Source organism: Oncorhynchus keta, chromosome 14, assembly GCF_023373465.1.
Source record: "Oncorhynchus keta strain PuntledgeMale-10-30-2019 chromosome 14, Oket_V2, whole genome shotgun sequence".
Classification (NCBI taxonomy): Eukaryota; Metazoa; Chordata; class Actinopteri; order Salmoniformes; family Salmonidae; genus Oncorhynchus; species Oncorhynchus keta.
In genome coordinates, this window is record NC_068434.1 from 29,724,020 (window position 1) to 29,743,612 (window position 19,593).

Sequence of the window (19,593 nt, forward strand, 5' to 3'; positions counted from 1 at the left end):
ACATTGCATGAGGACACTAAATAGGCTTTCTGTGTGTGGTTACATCTGTGTAAATGACAATGACACAGATTTTGGTGCCGCTGTAGGCCCTGTTCTCCAGTGGGGAAGCCCATCCATATTTGTTTTAAAGTCTCTTAGCAGTTAATAAAGATGCGTTTCCTCTGTCACCCTTCCTGTGGGGACGGTATCAAGGCTCTGTTAAGTCCCTTTGATTTCCACAACCCTCCAATCATAGTGGGACATTGACTCATCGTTGTGCCACTTCAAAGCCTGGGAATGGCTCTTCAGGCCACTCCCACTCCTGGGCTCCCCTTAAAAGTCAGAGACCCCATCCTCCAGTTCAACAGTTCTAGAGAGCCCCAAGTGATTGCTGTTCAAACACCATTGGACCTATGACCACTCAATATATGCTTCTGGCACCAGTGGAATATGCTGAAAGCTCAAGACCGATGTGCAGCACCAAGGAGGGACTGTTAACTGTGGTTTCTACTTTGGAAAGCACTAAAACAGTTTTCTGATACATTATATTTTTGGCGCACCTCTCCTTGTTCCACCAACTCATCTGAAGAATGCAGTCCATCAGAGGTGAGTGTTGATCCTCAAGCTCTTTTTTTTGTCATCAAACCTACCTTGGATTCCCAATGGACATCACAGAAGGCATAAGCTCTCACAAGGCATAAGCTCTCATTGTCTATATCAGTAGTCTGTGTATGTGAAATATTCCTCCATCACAGCCTATTCAGTTCTTATCTTGGTCAGATAGTCCTCCATCAGTTTGAGCTTTTGACTGGTTCTTAATAATTGTTTCTACATCCTAGACATGAAGTCCAACTTTAGTACTCCGTCGTCGTCTATTCCCGGTGGTCCCGATGCTTATCGCCAAGGCAACATCAAGATGACTCTGGAGAACCCAGAACTCTGGAAGTCCTTCCATGAAATAGGAACAGAGATGATTATCACTAAACCAGGCAGGTAAGATAACCACAACTTCAAACTCTATCTGCCATTATCAATTTCAATGTACTTGATTGACAATGCTTCAAGAAATTGCACTTTCTGTGGACTGTAATGATTATTCTTGAATTTTGCAGGAGAATGTTTCCACACTGTAAAATCAACCTTTCTGGACTAATTCCATGTTCCAAGTACATCTTGTTGGTTGACATGGTACCTGTGGATGGTTTCAGGTATAAGGTAACAACCTTTTGCATGTTTACACTTGAATACATATCCATTGCCTTTCATATGACCAAAATCATCATCATAAAATGTTCATTTAGAAATGACACATCCCTGGCTTGTATCAAACAATTGTGACATTAGCAAACATTAGCAATAGATGTTCTACAATGGTCAGACGAGACCCAGCTCCACTCCAGTCTTTGCTAATCACCCCTCTGACATTGGTCATCAACGGGCATGATCTCTTCCTGTTGTTATATCCCCTGCTGTTTGCCTCTGTGGGTGGTGCAACTGAAAGTATCACTCTCTTTTAGCCTCAAGGTTAGACAGGGATCCTCTGAAAATCACCCCTGCCCCCCTTTATATGACATATTAACTTTATGTTAAGCTGTTTACTTCTGTCTCCTTCCAGTGGAATAAGGAGAAATGGGAAGTGACTGGGAAGGCGGAGCCGCAGCCTCCTTGTCGTACGTACCTGCACCCAGACTCTCCGGCCCCTGGGAGCCACTGGATGAAACAGTCAGTGTCCTTCCTCAAGCTCAAGCTCACCAACAACACTCTGGACCAACATGGCCATGTAAGAAAGCATTGTCAAGCTCTGTAAAAATAATAATATTATATATATAATAATAATAATAATAATGAATATATATATAATAATAATAATAATATATATAATAATACATATAATAATAATAATAATAATGAATATATATATAATAATATTATATATAATAATAAATATATATATAATAATAATACATATTATATACTAATACTATTATATATACTAATAATAATAAATATATATAATAATAATAATATATATAATATACGAATAATATTATATATCATAATAATAATAATAATAAATATATATATATATATTATATATGTATGTATGTATATGACTTACTCTATAGAGCATTGGCAAATTATTTTACTTTGATGACATTAACTGTTGTCATTGTTCCAGTGACTAAACTAACTGTGCATCTCTCTTTCAGATCATTTTGCATTCCATGCACTGCTATCAGCCGCGCTTCCACATTGTCCAGGCAGACGACATGTACAGTGTACGCTGGAGTGTCTTCCAGACCTTCACCTTCTCTGAGACCACCTTCACCTCGGTCACCGCTTACCAGAACACTAAGGTCAGTCTCACTGCAGTCACTGGCACAGGAGGGCACTACCCTTTATTTTATATGTTTAAAACCAACTATTTTCCCCCTAGATAACAAAGCTGAAGATTGACCACAACCCATTTGCGAAAGGCTTCCGAAACGAAGGAACTAATACAAAAAAGTAGCTTGAATTGTTTTTATCATTACTTTTCTATTTCACTCTTTCTTTTCTATTTTCTGCTTGCCTTGAATATGTGTACCAATGATCCTGTTGTATTTTCCTCTGCAGGCATGCTAACAGAATCCCAGCCTCAACAGAGAAAAAAACAAAGGAAATGGATTATCTAAGCAAAGACTCATTTGAGGACAGCCCTTCAAGTATTGGCTTTCACCAGTTAGTTTAGTGACCAAACTACTCATCCCTTCATGTAGAGGTTGTTATTCTCTGGGCTCAGTGGGTCTGATGTCATGTATGTTTTGCAGGCTTACACATGTCATCATATGAGGGATACGAAGGAGAGCGGGCAGAACTCACTGAGAGAAAAGAGGAGGAAGTGGTGAAAGAGGAGCACTACTCCCCTTGGGGGCCTGAGAGGGAGCATGGACACCACGGCCAGACAGACACACCCCCTGGACCCGGCGTCAGGGACATGTACAATGCAGAGCAGCTAGTACCAGACCCAGCTTCATACCAGCCATACAGGTAGGCACCACAGCATGCTGCCTATGTCAGTAATGTTCATCCTGCTGCCTGTAGGAAGGAAAACTCACTGACACATTGTCATCAATGCAGACAACACTGACCACCACCCTGCCTTCTCTCTTTTCAGGTTCCATAAATACGGGAGGTCTCCATCTCCCTCCTCCAACCTGGGCAGCAGCAATGGCGGTTCTGGACGGGCCAGCTTTGAGTCCAGAGTCCCTGATGTAGCCACAGTCCCAGAGCATGAGGCCCCCAAGCCCTCTGTTCATGAGATTAGACCATCTCCCTGTGGCCCGCAGCCCCTTGCAGGACATCATCCGGACTACACAGGTGTGCTCAACATGGCCCAAGCAGGCAAGCCAGGGGTCCTCAGCCACCACATCTACAGCCCTTATGGCACAGAGAAGACCCTGGGCCAGTGGAGCGGCCCCAGCCATACCCAGTACCCTCCCCCTCACCACCTGCCCACTGACTACAGTACCCCGGCTGTGCACCACGGATATCACCATGGCAACGTGGCTGAGTGGAGCCAGTACCCACTCTTCTCCTACTCATGCTGGTGAACCATTTCCTCACAGTTTCTCCCAAAAGAGAAGGACTGCAGTCTCACAGGTGACTCAGTGAGACCTCATAAATGCTACTATACTGTCATACCTGTGTTTCCCCTAGAGGTCTGTCCCAAGTCCAGCATCACACCCAGAGCTCATGGCCATGCTACTGCATGCTGAGGCTGAGGGAGAAGGACCTGGGTCTGAAGAAACATCAGCAAGCAAAAATTATAATGGAGTGGAACAGAGACAATATGCTTTAGAATGACCACCAGAGTAGTGCTGTTGACTCATCTGAAATCACAGCTGACTTTAGGCCTGAAAAATGAATATGTTCCTACCCAATTATATGTTTATCATTTAATTGTCTATTTATTTTGTTTTGATTTCAATTATTCAAATGTTTTTGTCGAAAAATAAACATTTTGTGTGTAATAAATTGCTTTAATGAGATTGTAATGGGAGCTGTATGTAATTAAATAATCAACAAGTCACGTGTTTTTCCAGTTTTTTTTCAAAGCTAAAGTATTAATTTACTTGGTGGCGGGATTCAATCGAAGGAGCATTATAAACTGGGTGAGTCAACAGCCGTGGTACACTACATGACCAAACGTATGTGGACACCTGCTTGTTGAACATCTTATTCCAAAGTCATGGGCATTAATATGGAGTTGCTATAACAGCCTCCACTCCTCTGGGAAGGCTTTCCACTAGATGTTGGAACATTGCTGCTGGGACTTGCTCCCATTCAGCCACAAGATTATTAGTGAGGTCAGGCACTGATGTTGGGATATTAGGACTGGCTCGCAGTAGGCATTCCAATTCATCCCAAAGGTGTTGGATGGGGTTGAGGTCAGGGCTCTGTGCAGGCCAGTCAAGTTCCTCCACATCAATCTCGAAAAAACATTTCTGTATGGACCTTACTTTGTGCACGGGGGTATTTACATGCTGAAACAGGAAAGGGCCTTCCCCACAAAGTTGGAAGCACAAAATCGTTTAGAATGACATTGTATGCTGTAACATTAATATTTCCCTTCACTGGAACTAAGGGGCCTAGCCCGAACCATGACAAACAGACCCAGACCATTATTTCTCCTCCACCAAACTTTGCAGTTGGCACTATGCATTCGGGCAGGTAGCTTTCTCCTGGCATCCGGCAAACTATTTTTACGCGCTACATGCTTCAGCACTCGGCGGTCCTGCTCTGTGCTCTATCACTTCGCGGCTGAGCCGTCGTTGCTCCTAGGCACTTTACAATAGCAGCACTTACAGTTTACCGGGAGAGCTCTAGCAGGGCAGAAATTTGACAAACAGACTTGTTGGAAAGGTGGCATCCTATGACGGTGCCCCGTTGAAAGTCACTGCGCTCTTCAGTAAGGGCCATTCTACTGCCAATGTTTCTCTATGGAGATTGCATGGCTGTGTGCTCTATTGTATACACTTGTCAGCAATTGGTGTGACTGAAATAGGTGAATCCACAAATTTGAAGAGGTGTCCACATACTTTTGTCTATATAGCATATATCAGACCTAATACCACGGATATGACAACGTATATTTACTGCTCTGATTGCTTTGGTAACCAGTTTAAATAGCAATAAGGCACCTCAGGGGTTTATGGTATATTACCAATATAACACGGCTAAGAACAGCCCTTAGACGTGTTATATTGGCCATATACCACACCCCCTCAGGACATATTGCTTAATTATAGCGCAGGACACTAGACAGCAGACATGGTGCCTTTTAAAGGTATTTCCTCCAATGTTCTTGAACATAGCATTCATGGTAAATGCTACGCATGTCGGCTCAAGCGTAAATGACCTTTTAGAAGTAGTGCACGGCGCTATAACACACCTTGAATTGAATCCGGGCCTTGATCAATTTTACTTCTTGTGATATCAGGATAGAAGACTAATAGGTAACACTTTACCGCTGGCTGTTTCCTGAGTTCAATCCTCTAAGATTTGATTATTGCTGGTGTAAAATTGAGGTCACAATGTATGACTTCCTATAACGCAAGGCCAGTTTGATAGGATGTAATTAAGGATGGATCAGTAACTTGATCAACGCCCCATAACCTTTTTCACATCTATGTACTCATTACAATAGATCTGTCTCTGCACTTTTGAAGATCCCCAGAGCCTACAGAAGTGTTTGTATTTTCCCTTTGTTTACCTAATGTAACGAGGACCACACTCTAGTTTCCTTTGGCCCAGCATGCCTTAAAGACCCTGCACTATTGTGCCTCTGGCCAGGGGAGTGATTTTCCCTGCTGATGTTTTCCCACTAATAAAACATGCCATGGCCATCTTTCTCCCTCTGAACGAGCGTTAAAGAGCATGAAAATGGGGGAGGCAGTTGTCTCCCTTTCACAGCAGCGAGCACAAAGTAGCCTGATGGCCCCTCTTCAAGGATGTCGGCTGCTAATGACTGCCGTAAAGCTGGGGAGGGAGGGTGGGAGTCGTCCTCCAGGGACAATGCTCCAAGGGCTTTTAGTCAGCTCAATTCATTAGTATGCTCATTGGGATATTAGTGGGACAAATCTTTGCTTCCCTTTCTCCCACCCTCCTCCTTTGATGAATACTCACTCCACCCAGCTGATGCATGCATGATGCACATCTTGTTTACCTTATCTGACAGTGTGGGTGTCAGGAGGAAAATATAATATGTTCTCCCATCCCAGTGAGTCATGTCAGTGGAGAGATTCACCCCAGGCATTACTGATTACTTGATGTGGTGGTAGAGAAGATCACTGTAACACATCTATTTGAGCTAATATTCTCTGGTCTGAAGCTGGTCTGCATAGTAGAGATGCTCCAGAAGCATATTCCATTCCCTATCCTTCATTCTAGGAGTCGCTGAGTCAGCAGACTGTTGGTACTTGAGGGTGGGAAATGGTTTGGGCTATGGCTGACTGAGGACAATAAAGCCCCCCCGCTGCCCAATTCCCCATATCCAGTTGTTTTGTCAGGACCGGACATGGCTATCAAAAGTCCCCAAACCAAGAAGACCGAGGTCCCACAGACATTTGCACCTGTATGCACAGCTACCAGAATTAGAAACAAATACTGATTTTAGAATGCCTCAATACTCACAATTTATTACAATGAACTTGGATGCCAAAATACAATGTTGTTGGTTCAATAACCAGACTATCATCAGATGTGAACTTGGATTCCCAGTAAAGTTCACTGGGTGTGCAAAGTAGAAAGCTGAGTGAACTAGTGTGGCATAACTATGACCCAAATCTAAGCAAACAATTACTCCCCCAGTTCTCATTTTACAACAAATATCACAGAGCAGCAAGCAACATACAGTATATCACAAAAGTGAGTACACCCCTCACATTTTGTAAATATGAAGAAATTACACTTTGCTACAATGTAAAGTAGTGAGTGTACAGCTTGATAACAGTGTACATTTGCTGTCCCCTCAAAATAACTCAACACACAGCCATTAATGTCTAAACCACTGGCAACAAAAGTGAGTACACCCCTTAGTGAAAATGTCCAAATTGGACCCAATTAGCCATTTTCCCTCCCCGGTGTCATGTGACTCGTTAGTGTTACAAGGTCTCAGGTGTGAATGGGGAGCAGGTGTGTTAAATTTTCATCTGTCCACTCTACCATAAAGTCCTGATTGGTGGGGTGCTACAGAGATAGTTGTCCTTCTGTGGAGATGGGAGAACCTTCCAGAGGAACTCTGGAGCTCTGTCAGTGACCATCGGGTTCTTGGTCACCTTCTTGACCAAGGCCCTTCTCCCCCGATTGCTCAGTTTGACAAATGGGACAGATTTAGGAAGAGTCTTGGTGGTTCCAAACTTCTTCCATTTAGGAATGATGGAGGCCACTGTGCTCTTGGGGACCTTAAATGCTGCATATATTTTTTGGTACCCTCTCCCAGATCTCCGCCTCGACACAATTCTGTCTCGGAGGTCTACGGACAATTCTTTCGACCTGATGGCTTGGTTTTTGTTCTGAGATGCACTTGAAGTGTGGGACTGTATATAGACAGGTGTGTGCTTTTACAAATCATGCCCAATCAATTGAATTTACCACAGGTGGACTTCAATGAAGTTGTAGAAACATCTCAAGGATGATCAATGGAAACAGGATGCACATGAGCTCAATTTCAAGTCTCATAACAAAGGGTCTGAATACTTATGTAAATAAGATATTTCTGTTTTTTAATACATAAAAAAAAAACGTATGGGGTATTGTGTGTAGTTTGCTGACAAGTATTTTATTTAATCCATTTTAGAATTCGGCTGTAACGTAACAAAATGTGTGATACGTCAAGGGGTCTGAATACTTTCCGAAGGCACTGTCACTCCCTGACATTAGATATCTTTTTTTTCTTTATTATTTGGTTAGGCCAGGGTGTGACAAGGGTGGTTTGTGTAGTTTTGAATTGTCTAGGGGTTTTTGTATGTTTATGGGGTTTTCTAGTCTAGGTGTTTATATGTCTATGGTTGCCTAGATTGGTTCTCAGAGGCAGCTGTTTATCGTTCTCTCTGATTGGGGACCATATTAGGTAGCCATATTCATTGGGTATTTTGTGGGTTATTGTCTGTGTCAGCACTCGGTTTATATAGCGTCATGTTCTTTTTTGTTATTTTGTTTGTTTGTTTAGTGTTTCTTTGTTATTAAAGAGTTTGTATTCATTCACGCTGCGCCTTGGTCTCCTCTATACGACGAATGTGACAGGCACTGTATATCTTAAGTTAAGAACTGATAGGGCACTACAGTCTTATAGGACTACATATAAATACTGTGCCTATTTCTACAGTCAAACAAGTATCAATGAACCGCCATACAGAAAACATGCCCTGGGCTGTATAGTTGGCTGAGCTAATCAGAGGACAGGCTGATGTTAGTGTTGATTTTTTTTATTACATTTTTTTATTTCACCTTTATTTAACCAGGTAGGCTAGTTGAGAACAAGTTCTCATTTGCAACTGCGACCTGGCCAAGATAAAGCATAGCAGTGTAAACAGACAACAGAGTTACACATGGAGTAAACAATTAACAAGTCAATAACACAGTACAAAAAAATGGGCAGTCTATATACAATGTGTGCAAAAGGCATGAGGAGGTAGGCGAATAATACAATTTTGCAGATTAACACTGGAGTGATAAATGATCAGATGGTCATGTACAGGTAGAGATATTGGTATGCAAAAGAGCAGAAAAGTAAATAAATAAAAAAAACAGTATGGGAATGAGGTAGGTGAAAATGGGTGGGCTATTTACCTATAGACTATGTACAGCTGCAGCGATCGGTTAGCTGCTCGGATAGCTGATGTTTGAAGTTGGTGAGGGAGATAAAAGTCTCCAACTTCAGCGATTTTTGCAATTCGTTCCAGTCACAGGCAGCAGAGTACTGGAACGAAAGGCGGCCAAATGAGGTGTTGGCTTTAGGGATTCAGTGAGATACACCTGCTGGAGCGCGTGCTACGGATGGGAGTTGCCATCGTGACCAGTGAACTGAGATAAGGCGGAGTTGATAGGTCACGTTGAGGATCATGCATGAATGTAAACTGACGGTTGAGGAGTGTGATGTTCTGAGGGTGGGACTTGGGCCCGGACCACTCCCTCCCTGACAGATGGGAGATGTCAAATGGTCAGCAGGACCCTTTTCAAGTGCAGAGCTGCAGTCTCAGTTCTCTCCCAATCTTCATCACCAGCCTAATTACTTAAACGGACAGCCTTTCCTTTAACACGGAGACAGGCCCTTCAATAGGACAGAGCTCAGACTGGAATTAACAGAGAGAGCAAAGCAGAGCACAAACACGTCTCTTATGTAACAACCCCCAAGACACTCACATCCAACATTCCACTCTGCATAAACTCTTCAAGACATCACCACTGGGCAATTTCAGCATTTTAATAGCTCTGATAATGGACAAGCAAAGAGCTCTAAATCGACTTGCACTCTAAAGTGTGTATAGGCCTTAGCTCTCTTTGACAATGCTAAATATGGGATATATGTCTTCATTATTCCCCAGGTGGCCAGTAGTGTCAGTGAATATATTGGTGTTTTCAGTCGCCATGAAAACGTGGCAGGTTGTGCGAACGGAGCTTGATGTCCAAAACAATAGGGTGAATCAGCAGACTTCACCAAACGACAAAGCGAGGACTGGCACAGCAGTGTGACATTAAGTGGGGGGCACTAACTGGGGGGTAATGGGGGTTTGCAAATGCAGATGAAACAACCTTGGAGAGGAAAGCAGCAGTCAAGCTTCATAAAGTCAATGGGCTATAGGACCAAATGGAGAGGAACTAGCAGAGACTGGGATGAAGGGCAAACAGACAACCACTCAGGCCCGGGTCAATAACATGTCAATCTCAGTTTAGAGAGGAATTCAAAATGGACAAAAAATTATTGCAATTCAATAAATTATTCTCTACATGAATTTGCTCCTCTGTAAAAAGCATAAACAGTACCAGTCAAAAGTTTGGACACACCTACTTATTCCAGGGTTTCTTTATTTTGACTATTTTCTACATTGTAAAATAATAGTGAAGACATCAAAACTATGAAATAACAGAAATGGAATCATGATGTAACCAAAAAAAAAAAAGAGTTTAAGAAATCTAAATATATTTTATATTTCAGATTCTTCAAAGTAGCCACTTTTGTCGTAAGGAGTGGACCAAAATGCAGCGTGGTATGTGTTCATGATGATTTTTTAATTAAAGAAAGCACTGAACACTGAATACAAACTATACAAAACAATAAACGAATGTGAAGCTATAATGAGAACTGTGCTGACACAAGCAACTAACATAGACAATCACGCACAACCCACAATGACAAAACAGGCTACCTAAATATGGCTCCCAATCAGAGACAATGACTAACACCTGCCTCTGATTGAGAACCATATCAGGCCAAACACAGAAACAGACAAACTAGACAGCCAACATAGACAGCCCACTCAGATAACACCCTGACCAAAGAAAACATAGAAACATACAAAGCAAACTATGGTCAGGGTGTGACAGGTGTGATGGTGTGGGTGTGCATTGTTGGTGACACTGTGGGCGATTTACTTAGAATTCAAAGCACACTTAACCAACATGGCTACCACAGCATTCTGCAGCGATACGTCATCCCATCTGGTTTGCGCTTAGTGGGACTATAGTTTGATTTCAACAGGACAACGACCCAACAAACCTCCAGGCTGTGTAAGGGCTATTTGACCAAGAAGGTGAGTGATGGAGTGCTGCATCAGATGACCTGGCCTCCACAATCACCCAACCTCAACCCAATTGAGATGGTTTGGGATGAGTTGGACCGCAGAGTGAAGGAAAAGTAGCCAACAAGTGCTCAGCATATGTGGGAGCTCCTTCAAGACTGTTGGAAAAGCATTTCAGGGGAAGCTGCAAAGCTGTCATCAAGGCAAAGGGTGGCTACTTTGAAGATTCTCAAATATAAAATAGATTTAGATTTGTTTAACACTTTTTTGGCTACTACATGATTCCATATGTGTTATTTCATAGTTGATGTCTTCACTACAATGTAGAAAATAAAATAAAATGTTATTTGTCACATACACATGGTTAGCAGATGTTAGTGCGAGTGTAGCGAAATGCTTGTGCTTCTAGTTCCGACAATGCAGTAATAACCAACAAGTAATCTAGCTAACAATTCCAAAACTACTACCTTATAGACACAAGTGTAAGGGGATAAAGAATACGTACATAAAGATATATGAATGAGTGATGGTACAGAGCGGCATAGGCAAGATACAGTAGATGGTATTGAGTGCAGTATATACATATGAGATGAGTATGTAAACAAAGTGGCATAGTTAAAGTGGCTAGTGATACATGTATTACATAAGGATGCAGTAGATGATATAGAGTACAGTATATACGTATACATATGAGATGAATAATGTAGGGTATGTAAACATTATATTAGGTAGCATTGTTTAAAGTGGCTAGTGATATATTTTACATCATTTCCCATCAATTCCCATTATTAAAGTGGCTGGAGTTGAGTCAGTGTGTTGGCAGCAGCCACTCAATGTTAGTGGTGGCTGTTTAACAGTCTGATGGCCTTGAGATAGAAGCTGTTTTTCAGTCTCTCGGTCCCAGCTTTGATGCACCTGTACTGACCTCGCCTTCTGGATGATAGCGGGGTGAACAGGCAGTGGCTCAGGTGGTTGTTGTCCTTGATGATCTTTATGGCCTTCCTGTGACATCGGGTGGTGTAGGTGTCCTGGAGGGCAGGTAGTTTGCCCCCGGTGATGCGTTGTGCAGACCTCACTACCCTCTGGAGAGCCTTGCGGTTGAGGGCGGAGCAGTTGCCGTACCAGGCGGTGATACAGCCCGCCAGGATGCTCTCGATTGTGCATCTGTAGAAGTTTGTGAGTGCTTTTGGTGACAAGCCAAATTTCTTCAGCCTCCTGAGATTGAAGAGGCGCTGCTGCGCCTTCTTCACGATGCTGTCTATGTGGGTGGACCAATTCAGTTTGTCTGTGATGTGTACGCCGAGGAACTTAAAACTTACTACCCTCTCCACTACTGTTCCATCGATGTGGATAGGGGGGTGTTCCCTCTGCTGTTTCCTGAAGTCCACAATCATCTCCTTAGTTTTGTTGACGTTGAGTGTGAGGTTATTTTCCTGACACCACACTCCGAGGGCCCTCACCTCCTCCCTGTAGGCCGTCTCGTCGTTGTTGGTAATCAAGCCTACCACTGTCGTGTTGTCCGCAAACTTGATGATTGAGTTGGAGGCGTGCGTGGCCACGCAGTCGTGGGTGAACAGGGAGTACAGGAGAGGGCTCAGAACGCACCCTTGTGGGGCCCCAGTGTTGAGGATCAGCGGGGTGGAGATGTTGTTGCCTACCCTCACCACCTGGGGGCGGCCCGTCAGGAAGTCCAGTACCCAGTTGCACAGGGCGGGGTATTATTGGGCGGGGTAAATGGTAAAAAATGAAGAAAACCGCTTGAATGGGTAGGTGTGTCCAAACTTTTGACCGGTACTGTATGTTTAAATAGTGATAACGTTCGAGTATAGCTCTTCCTTCAATTATTGCATAGCCAATAATACCCTTCTGTGCATCACTTGAGCTGGGTGTCATGTTAACTTAAAGAGCTGTGAAAGATTTTGTTGAGTCAAAACTAGTTGAGTCTTTGGAAGTGTTCCTGAAGGGATCCTTCTTCTTCTCACTTATTTAAAATAAAGGGGGGACGCCAGTGATTGACCAAAGTGGTAAAGTTACCTTGTCTGTCAATCTAGCAGACATACGCAGTAACACGTCTCCAGGTCAAAGGCCTTGGTTTACACTTTGGTTCAGAGGCACTCAAAGTGGTCATCACCACTGTATCAAACAAGCTAGGAAAACACCACAATAATTCCTTCAGCATTGCTTGCAACATAAAAGATTAAACAAATAACAGATTCCCCTCAGATTCATTTCAATGCCCCCTCTGAACACCTCTAGTCTCCTCATACACAGCCAGGACCACATCATTCAGTCAGTTTTCAGGGAGTTGTCAAAATCAACCTGCTCCCAGGATGCCTTGGTGTGCTGCTCCACTTCTTTGCCTGACCAATCACAGCACGGGAGAGGAGCACCACGCAGTCTGCCAGGCTGGAGATGCTGTCCTCAAAAAGCTGTCGCGCTCTCCTAGAGGACTGCTTCTGTGTTGTACACATGCATGTATTTTATATGGTTGCCCTTGTGGTAAGAGCACCCACCTAGTCTATAGATGCAGTTGCTGAGCACTGCCACACTGGGCTCCCCATGACCAGCTGGTAGAGGACTCATCACAGACCAAGAGTTTGCCGCTGGGCTGTAGCAAGCCATCTGGAAAAGAGCCCATTAACTTAGTACATTACTCTTCTTTACATCTTACATCTCAAGCCTTTGATATATTACAAACTGTTTCTCAGTCACTTCACTTTGAGTACCAAAGATAAGTGGCGGTACAGTACCTTGAGAATGTTGTGGTGATACCCACACTCGTCATTGCTGCCTCCAATGACAGACTCGTCCATTGACAGCAGCCATGCCTTGTCTGCACCACCTGCCCCTCTGCACACGCTGCTCACTGGTTGCGCTAAGGGTCATAACAGTATGTCTCCCTCAGGTATGCTATTCCCCTGCCACCCACAAGTGACCTACCTCTTGTAATCCAAGACTTGTATTCAAGGATAGGTTCGGCACAACATCAAAAATAAAAAATTAGGACAAATTATTAGATTATTCTAACAAATGGTGAACTGGTCCAACTTGTTGTTTACGGTGTTGTTTGATCTCAAAGGAAGGTTTCTCAGAAATGCCCTCTTCTTCCCCAATACCTCGATGGAGACTGACAAACAAATATCAGTGAATATCTAGCACCCTCTTGTGGACAATGAGAGTACATACTTAGAGAGGTTATATCGTTGACATTGTATTTATGACATGATGATCCTACCTCTTTCCTAAGGGGCCATAGCTGCTGGAAGTAGTTTGGGGGTGGGGGTCATGCAGACTGCTTTATTGTTTTGCCAATACAGGACTATTAAAGACCCAGAGCACTACCTTTGCGAAGAAAAAACATGTTACAAAAAATATATCATTAATATTTTTTTTTAAACATACAGTACCAGTCAAAAGTTTGAACACACCTACTCATTCAAATCAAATTGTATTTGTCACAATCACCGAATAAAACACCTTACAGTGAAATGCTTACTTACAAGCCCTTAACCAACAATGCAGAATTAAGAAAATACAAAAAGAAGTAAGAGATAGAATAACCAAAAATTAAAGAGCAGCAGTAAATAACAATAGCAGGGCTATATACAGGGGGTACCGGTAAAGAGTCAATGTGTGGGGCACCGGTGTTGAGGTAATATGTACATGTAGGTAGAGTTATTAAAGTGACTACGCATAGATAATAACAATAATATGTTCCCACATACCGCTGGTTCCTTTCTCCGGCTGCCTCTGCTCTCCTAGCTGCCTCCACCTGTTCCCTTGGAAGGCGATCCCTTCCCGCCAGGATCTCCTCCAATGTGTAGACTCCCTTGCCGTGCAGAACAACCTCCTATGTCCAGGAGTCCACCATACCATGCTGCTTGGTCCGTTGGTGGTGGGAAATTCTGTCACGGCTGGCTGAAGGACTAGACCAAGGTGCAGCATGGTAAGCGTACATTTCTTCTTTTTTCAAAATGACGCCGACAAATGAAGACCATAAACCAAACCGTGACGCTTTGCACTATTGTGCCCTGAACAAAGACAAAGTTAACTGCCCACAAAACAGGTGGGGGAAAAGGGTACCTAAGTATGGTTCTCAATCAGAGACAATGATAGACAGCTGTCCCTGATTAAGAACCATACCAGGCCAAGACATAGAAATACAAAACATAGAAAAGAGGACATAGAATGCCCACCCTAGTCACACCCTGGCCTAAACAAAATAGAGAATAAAAAGCCTCTCTATGGCCAGGGCGTGACACTTGGCTATTGTACGGCAATCTGCTCTGGTCGGATTAAGCTCAATAACTCTCATTGCATCTACTGTAATTCTCACCATCTCTCTTCGTTCTCCCAGGTTTGGCTGTTTGCCTTTGGAAATGGCTGATCTCAGGTTCATGGACATCTTGCCCCAAGGGTCAGTGAAGTTCTCCGGCCAGATGTCCAGGTCTACGGTACCGTTCATACTGGTTGTTGACCGGGTTGTGCTGGATGTGGAGGATGACTGTGAAGGGGAAGGGCTTGATGACTCAAATGTTGATATATCCTTGATGGTACCAGCTGTGTCACTCTTTGCTGGTCTTGGAAGTAAAATAGTTGCTCAACTCAGAAATCTAAAGTAATACAATTCCAAACATTTCCTCTGAACTGTACAGTACTTGTAAATCTTTTAGTAAAATGTAATATCTTCAAATCTCCATGCATTTAGCAGCTTCCGACATTGTATTGGTCTGATGTGCTCCTATAGGTCTTCTTCTTAAAGAAATTGAAGGTCTGGCTTTCCCTCTACTCCCACACTTGCTAGCTTGTCCGGGAGAGATGAAAGTGTCTACTCAGGCAAATCTGGTAGGTACTGACAATATTGCCTCTCTTATCTGCTCTCCTAGCGCTGTCATGGCTCTACAACAAAGGGAAAGAATGATGAAGGATCATCATTGATTTGACAAATAACTTGTACTCTACTAAGGGGTAATAATCAAAACGGTCTTCATGCTTAATGCAGATCCATTTTGAGTCCTGGGCTACTCCTGTAAGGCAGGAAATACCCAAATCAACTAACTACACAGCCTACTGCAACTCTAAAACAAAATGGAGCAATGGACCAGCATCAACTTAATCTCACCCATTTGCAATCCATCCTCATCTTTCCCGATCACAACATACATTCCCTTTCTGTACATTGTGCATTTGACAGTGATATCATTTGAAACAACTGTGTTGTCAGATTTTAAGTGAAATGCAGCGACTGAATCCTCAATCTTCTTGTTGTAATCACTGACATAAAAATGTGTTCCCTTTTCTACCTGAATGTGAGGCAGAAATAAACTGCCAGCACTTAAATAGGCTTAGAACAGTTTGGTGTCTCTCTGCTAGAGTCCCACATAGATTCTTAAAGTTGTGCAATTTCCATTCACCAAGTGCTTTATTTTTAGGGACATACTGGGCAAAGCACTCTTTCCCAGATGAATTAGTGCCTAAATACAAGGGCACAGGTTCAACATAATTTTAAGTGTTTTTAAAGATAGTCTTATGGCGCTGATCTGTTTGTAAAGAACCATTACAGGCCTTGAGAAGATCCTCCTTTGGAGCTCTTCGATTTCATTTTTTATATCATTCTCAGGAATGCCAAGTACACTCAACCTCTCCTTGAGCTTTGAAAGAAGATGTGATTGACCAAGGTCATGAATATCTTGAAATTCTTCAATAATAGACTGAATAACAGAGACAGGTAACAATAACTTTGCCTGATGCTTTAAATAAAACAGTGTAGGATTTGTTTTTAAAGAGAGCTTCATCAACACTGTCAAAGGGGCCGCCTGCTTCTAGGTCCTCGGAAAAGTCATTATCTGTAGACACATCAGGGGTCTCAGTAACATTTTCAGTTTGTGTTTCCAACACTCTCTCATTTGCATGTTTGACCGAGCTGTTTTAGTGTATTCTGGAAATATGAGACGCAAATGTAGATTTAACAGCATATGTTTTTTCACATCCCATAAAAGGGCAACTAATTTCTCTGCCCACTTGCAAATTATCCTTCAAATGAGAAATAATTCAGTCAAATGTAAACATCTGAACTGACAAATGTCTATTGGGCAAATCAACATTTTGTCTGCTGGTTGAAATTGATCACTTTTCACAGACTTTTAATATCCCTTGTGGTCTCTGTATAAGGGAGACTTAAAGGCAGTAAATTGCCTGAATGCATGGGAACATTTGGGCATGCCACAACTAAAAGAGCAATTGGGTGCATTTTTATGAAGTTTCATGTGCTGTACGAATGATACTTATGTATTAGATTCATGCATACACGATTTGCACTGAAACATTTTAACTGTGTAAGGTTGATTCTGGATAATAAAAAAATATTTAAAAAATCAGCTGTCTCAGTTCAAGCTGCAGTAGCCTGTACTTATTTCTAAAATCCAAATCCCAAAAATTGAAGTTATATAAACAATTCAGAATAGCAAGCTAACATGTGTGTCTGAGAATAGTTAACCTAAATTCACCTCAAATGACAGCTATAATGCAGCTAGCTCACCAAAGGACAGACAGATTGATTACACATTTGAACCATCAAGCCATAACTGACATAACGAAAATACATCTAGAATCTATTCCATCTTGATTCAAACAACGTTCCAATATTTAGCTAAGAGAGGGCACAGCTCGCTATTAACTCGCATACATTTTGTGTGGGGGAAACAGAACATGTAATAAACTATTAAATGCAACAGTTTTCGACTGAAGGGTCGCAAAGACACTTCACATTTTCAAACTGATACATGGGTTCCCGATGCAAAATGTTCTGTCAAATTTCACCAAATTTCATGTAGCCTACTGACCGCAATTGCAGATGTTCACTTCCATCAGGAGTTATCCCGGGTATGTGGAAAGCATGATGTACCCAAATGGCCAATTCTTTACAGTGGGCTATGTGATTCTGTTGGCTATTTTTCATCGGGAGCCATAACTTTGTGAGAAATTGTCTTCTTGTTGTATGGCTGTTGAATGTAAAATATGATTTAAAACCTCTCTGGGATATGTGGGACGTTAGCGTCCCACTTGGCAAAAAGCCAGAGGAAATGCAGAGCGCCAAATTCAAATAAATTCCTATAAAAATCTAACTTTCCTGAAATCACACATGTAAGATACCAAATTAAAGCTACACGTGTTGTGAATCCAGCCAACATGTCAGATTTCAAAAAGGCTTTTCGGTGAAAGCAAACAATGCTATTATCTGAGGATAGCACAACAGTAAACAAAAGAGAGAAAACATTTCAACCCAGCAGGCGCGACACAAAATGCAGAAATAAAAATATAAATCATGCCTTACCTTTGACGAGCTTCTACTGTTGGCACTCCAATGTGTCCCATAAACATCACAAATAGTCCTTTTGTTCGATTAATTCTGTCTAAAATGTAAATGTATTTGGCGTGTTTGATCCAGAAAAACACCGGTTCCAACTTGTGCAACGTGACAACAAAATATCTCAAAAGTTACCTGTAAACTTTGCCAAAACATTTCAAACTAAGTAAATAATAGATCAAATTGAAGACGGGATGATCTATGTTCAATACAGGAAGACAACAAACTCAAGCATGCTTTGTCTCTATCAAACAGTACACATGATGTGACACTCGTTCAAGATGACCGTTCTTCTTCATTACACAAAGGAATAACCTCAACACATTTCTAAAGACTGGTGACATCCAGTGGAAGCGGTAGGAACTGCAATCAAGTCCCTTAGAAATCTGGAAACCCAATGAAACATTGAAAAGGGTGACCTAAAAAAAAATCTAAATGGTTTGTCATCAGGGTTCGCCTGCTACATAAGTTTTGTTATACTCACAGACACTATTCAAACAGTTTTAGAAACTTCAAAGTGTTTTCTATCCAAATCTACTAATAATATGCATATCTTATCTTCTGGGGATGAGTAGCAGGCAGTTGAAATTGGGCATGCTTTTCATCCAAAATTCCAAATGCTGATGGCTGCTTCAGTGTAAAGGTCTTGTACAAAAATTCACCTGAAACGACCGCGCAATCCCATAATCCAATGGGCAGGACTAACCATTATGAGCTGTAAGTCATCATGCCTGTATTTTGTTTGCGTGACATTTACTGTAACATTTACTGTTAAAAACTGTAATCGTTCAGCGACCCAAGATGCATTGCAGTCTACAATATTATGTTGTTAATGGATACCACAGGGAATTACTGTGCGTTTTTACTGTAAAAACTACAGCAATTTGTTCCAGTGTATATATGTATATATATGTATATATATATATTGGATGTATTTAACCCCTTATTTTAGGCACTAAACTATCTCAATATATACTTCCATTCATTTTTTAAAACTGATACCCAACTACCTTCAGACTAGTCTTGTGAGGCTTGTGGACATCCTTGTGGTCGTCCGTGTGGACGTACATGTTCATGAGAGACTCACCTTTCCATAGAGGGGTCATATTAGTGACAGACAAAAGTTGGTAGATCGGCTGTACTGACTTCAGACAAGTCCCGTGATGCAACGCAGAACACCATCTTGTTCGTGAGAGTCTCAAATTTCTATAAATGGGTCATAATAGTAGGCCAAACTGTTCGTAAGCCACAGACCAGACGTCTTCGTTAGACCAATTTTCGGGATGTTTCGTTGTCTGACAAACACCTCTGTAGATCTGCCACCTTTCACCCCACCCATCTCTTAGCTTATCTATAGTTTTTGATTGGATTTTTTTTATTACGTCATGAGACTTCAGGGAACGCTTGCAAAGCAGACCAAGCAGACCAGGCTGGGGTTTGGGGTTAGAGAAGTCAATGAGTGAAGTG

At 42.2% G+C, this 19,593-nt stretch overlaps 1 protein-coding gene across 1 annotated transcript; it reads left to right on the forward strand.

Annotated features, from left to right (window-relative positions):
* Window positions 1-330: 330 nt before the first annotated feature.
* LOC118394227 (T-box-containing protein TBX6L-like) lies at window positions 331-4,049 on the forward strand. The gene is made up of 9 exons (XM_035787448.2): window positions 331-585; window positions 819-972; window positions 1,092-1,194; window positions 1,595-1,759; window positions 2,190-2,336; window positions 2,417-2,487; window positions 2,596-2,684; window positions 2,790-3,009; window positions 3,137-4,049. The coding sequence occupies exons 1-9, from the start codon at window positions 570-572 to the stop codon at window positions 3,570-3,572; spliced, it is 1,401 nt and encodes a 466-aa protein (XP_035643341.1). The 5' UTR covers window positions 331-569; the 3' UTR covers window positions 3,573-4,049.
* Window positions 4,050-19,593: the final 15,544 nt, after the last annotated feature.

Excerpts from the sequence above, each read along its gene's own strand:
- LOC118394227 (XM_035787448.2), top strand. Across the intron at positions 2,337-2,416 it reads CCGCTTACCAGAACACTAAG|ATAACAAAGCTGAAGATTGA; the intron begins GTCAGTCTCACT and ends TTTTCCCCCTAG. Across the intron at positions 3,010-3,136 it reads GCTTCATACCAGCCATACAG|GTTCCATAAATACGGGAGGT; the intron begins GTAGGCACCACA and ends CTCTCTTTTCAG.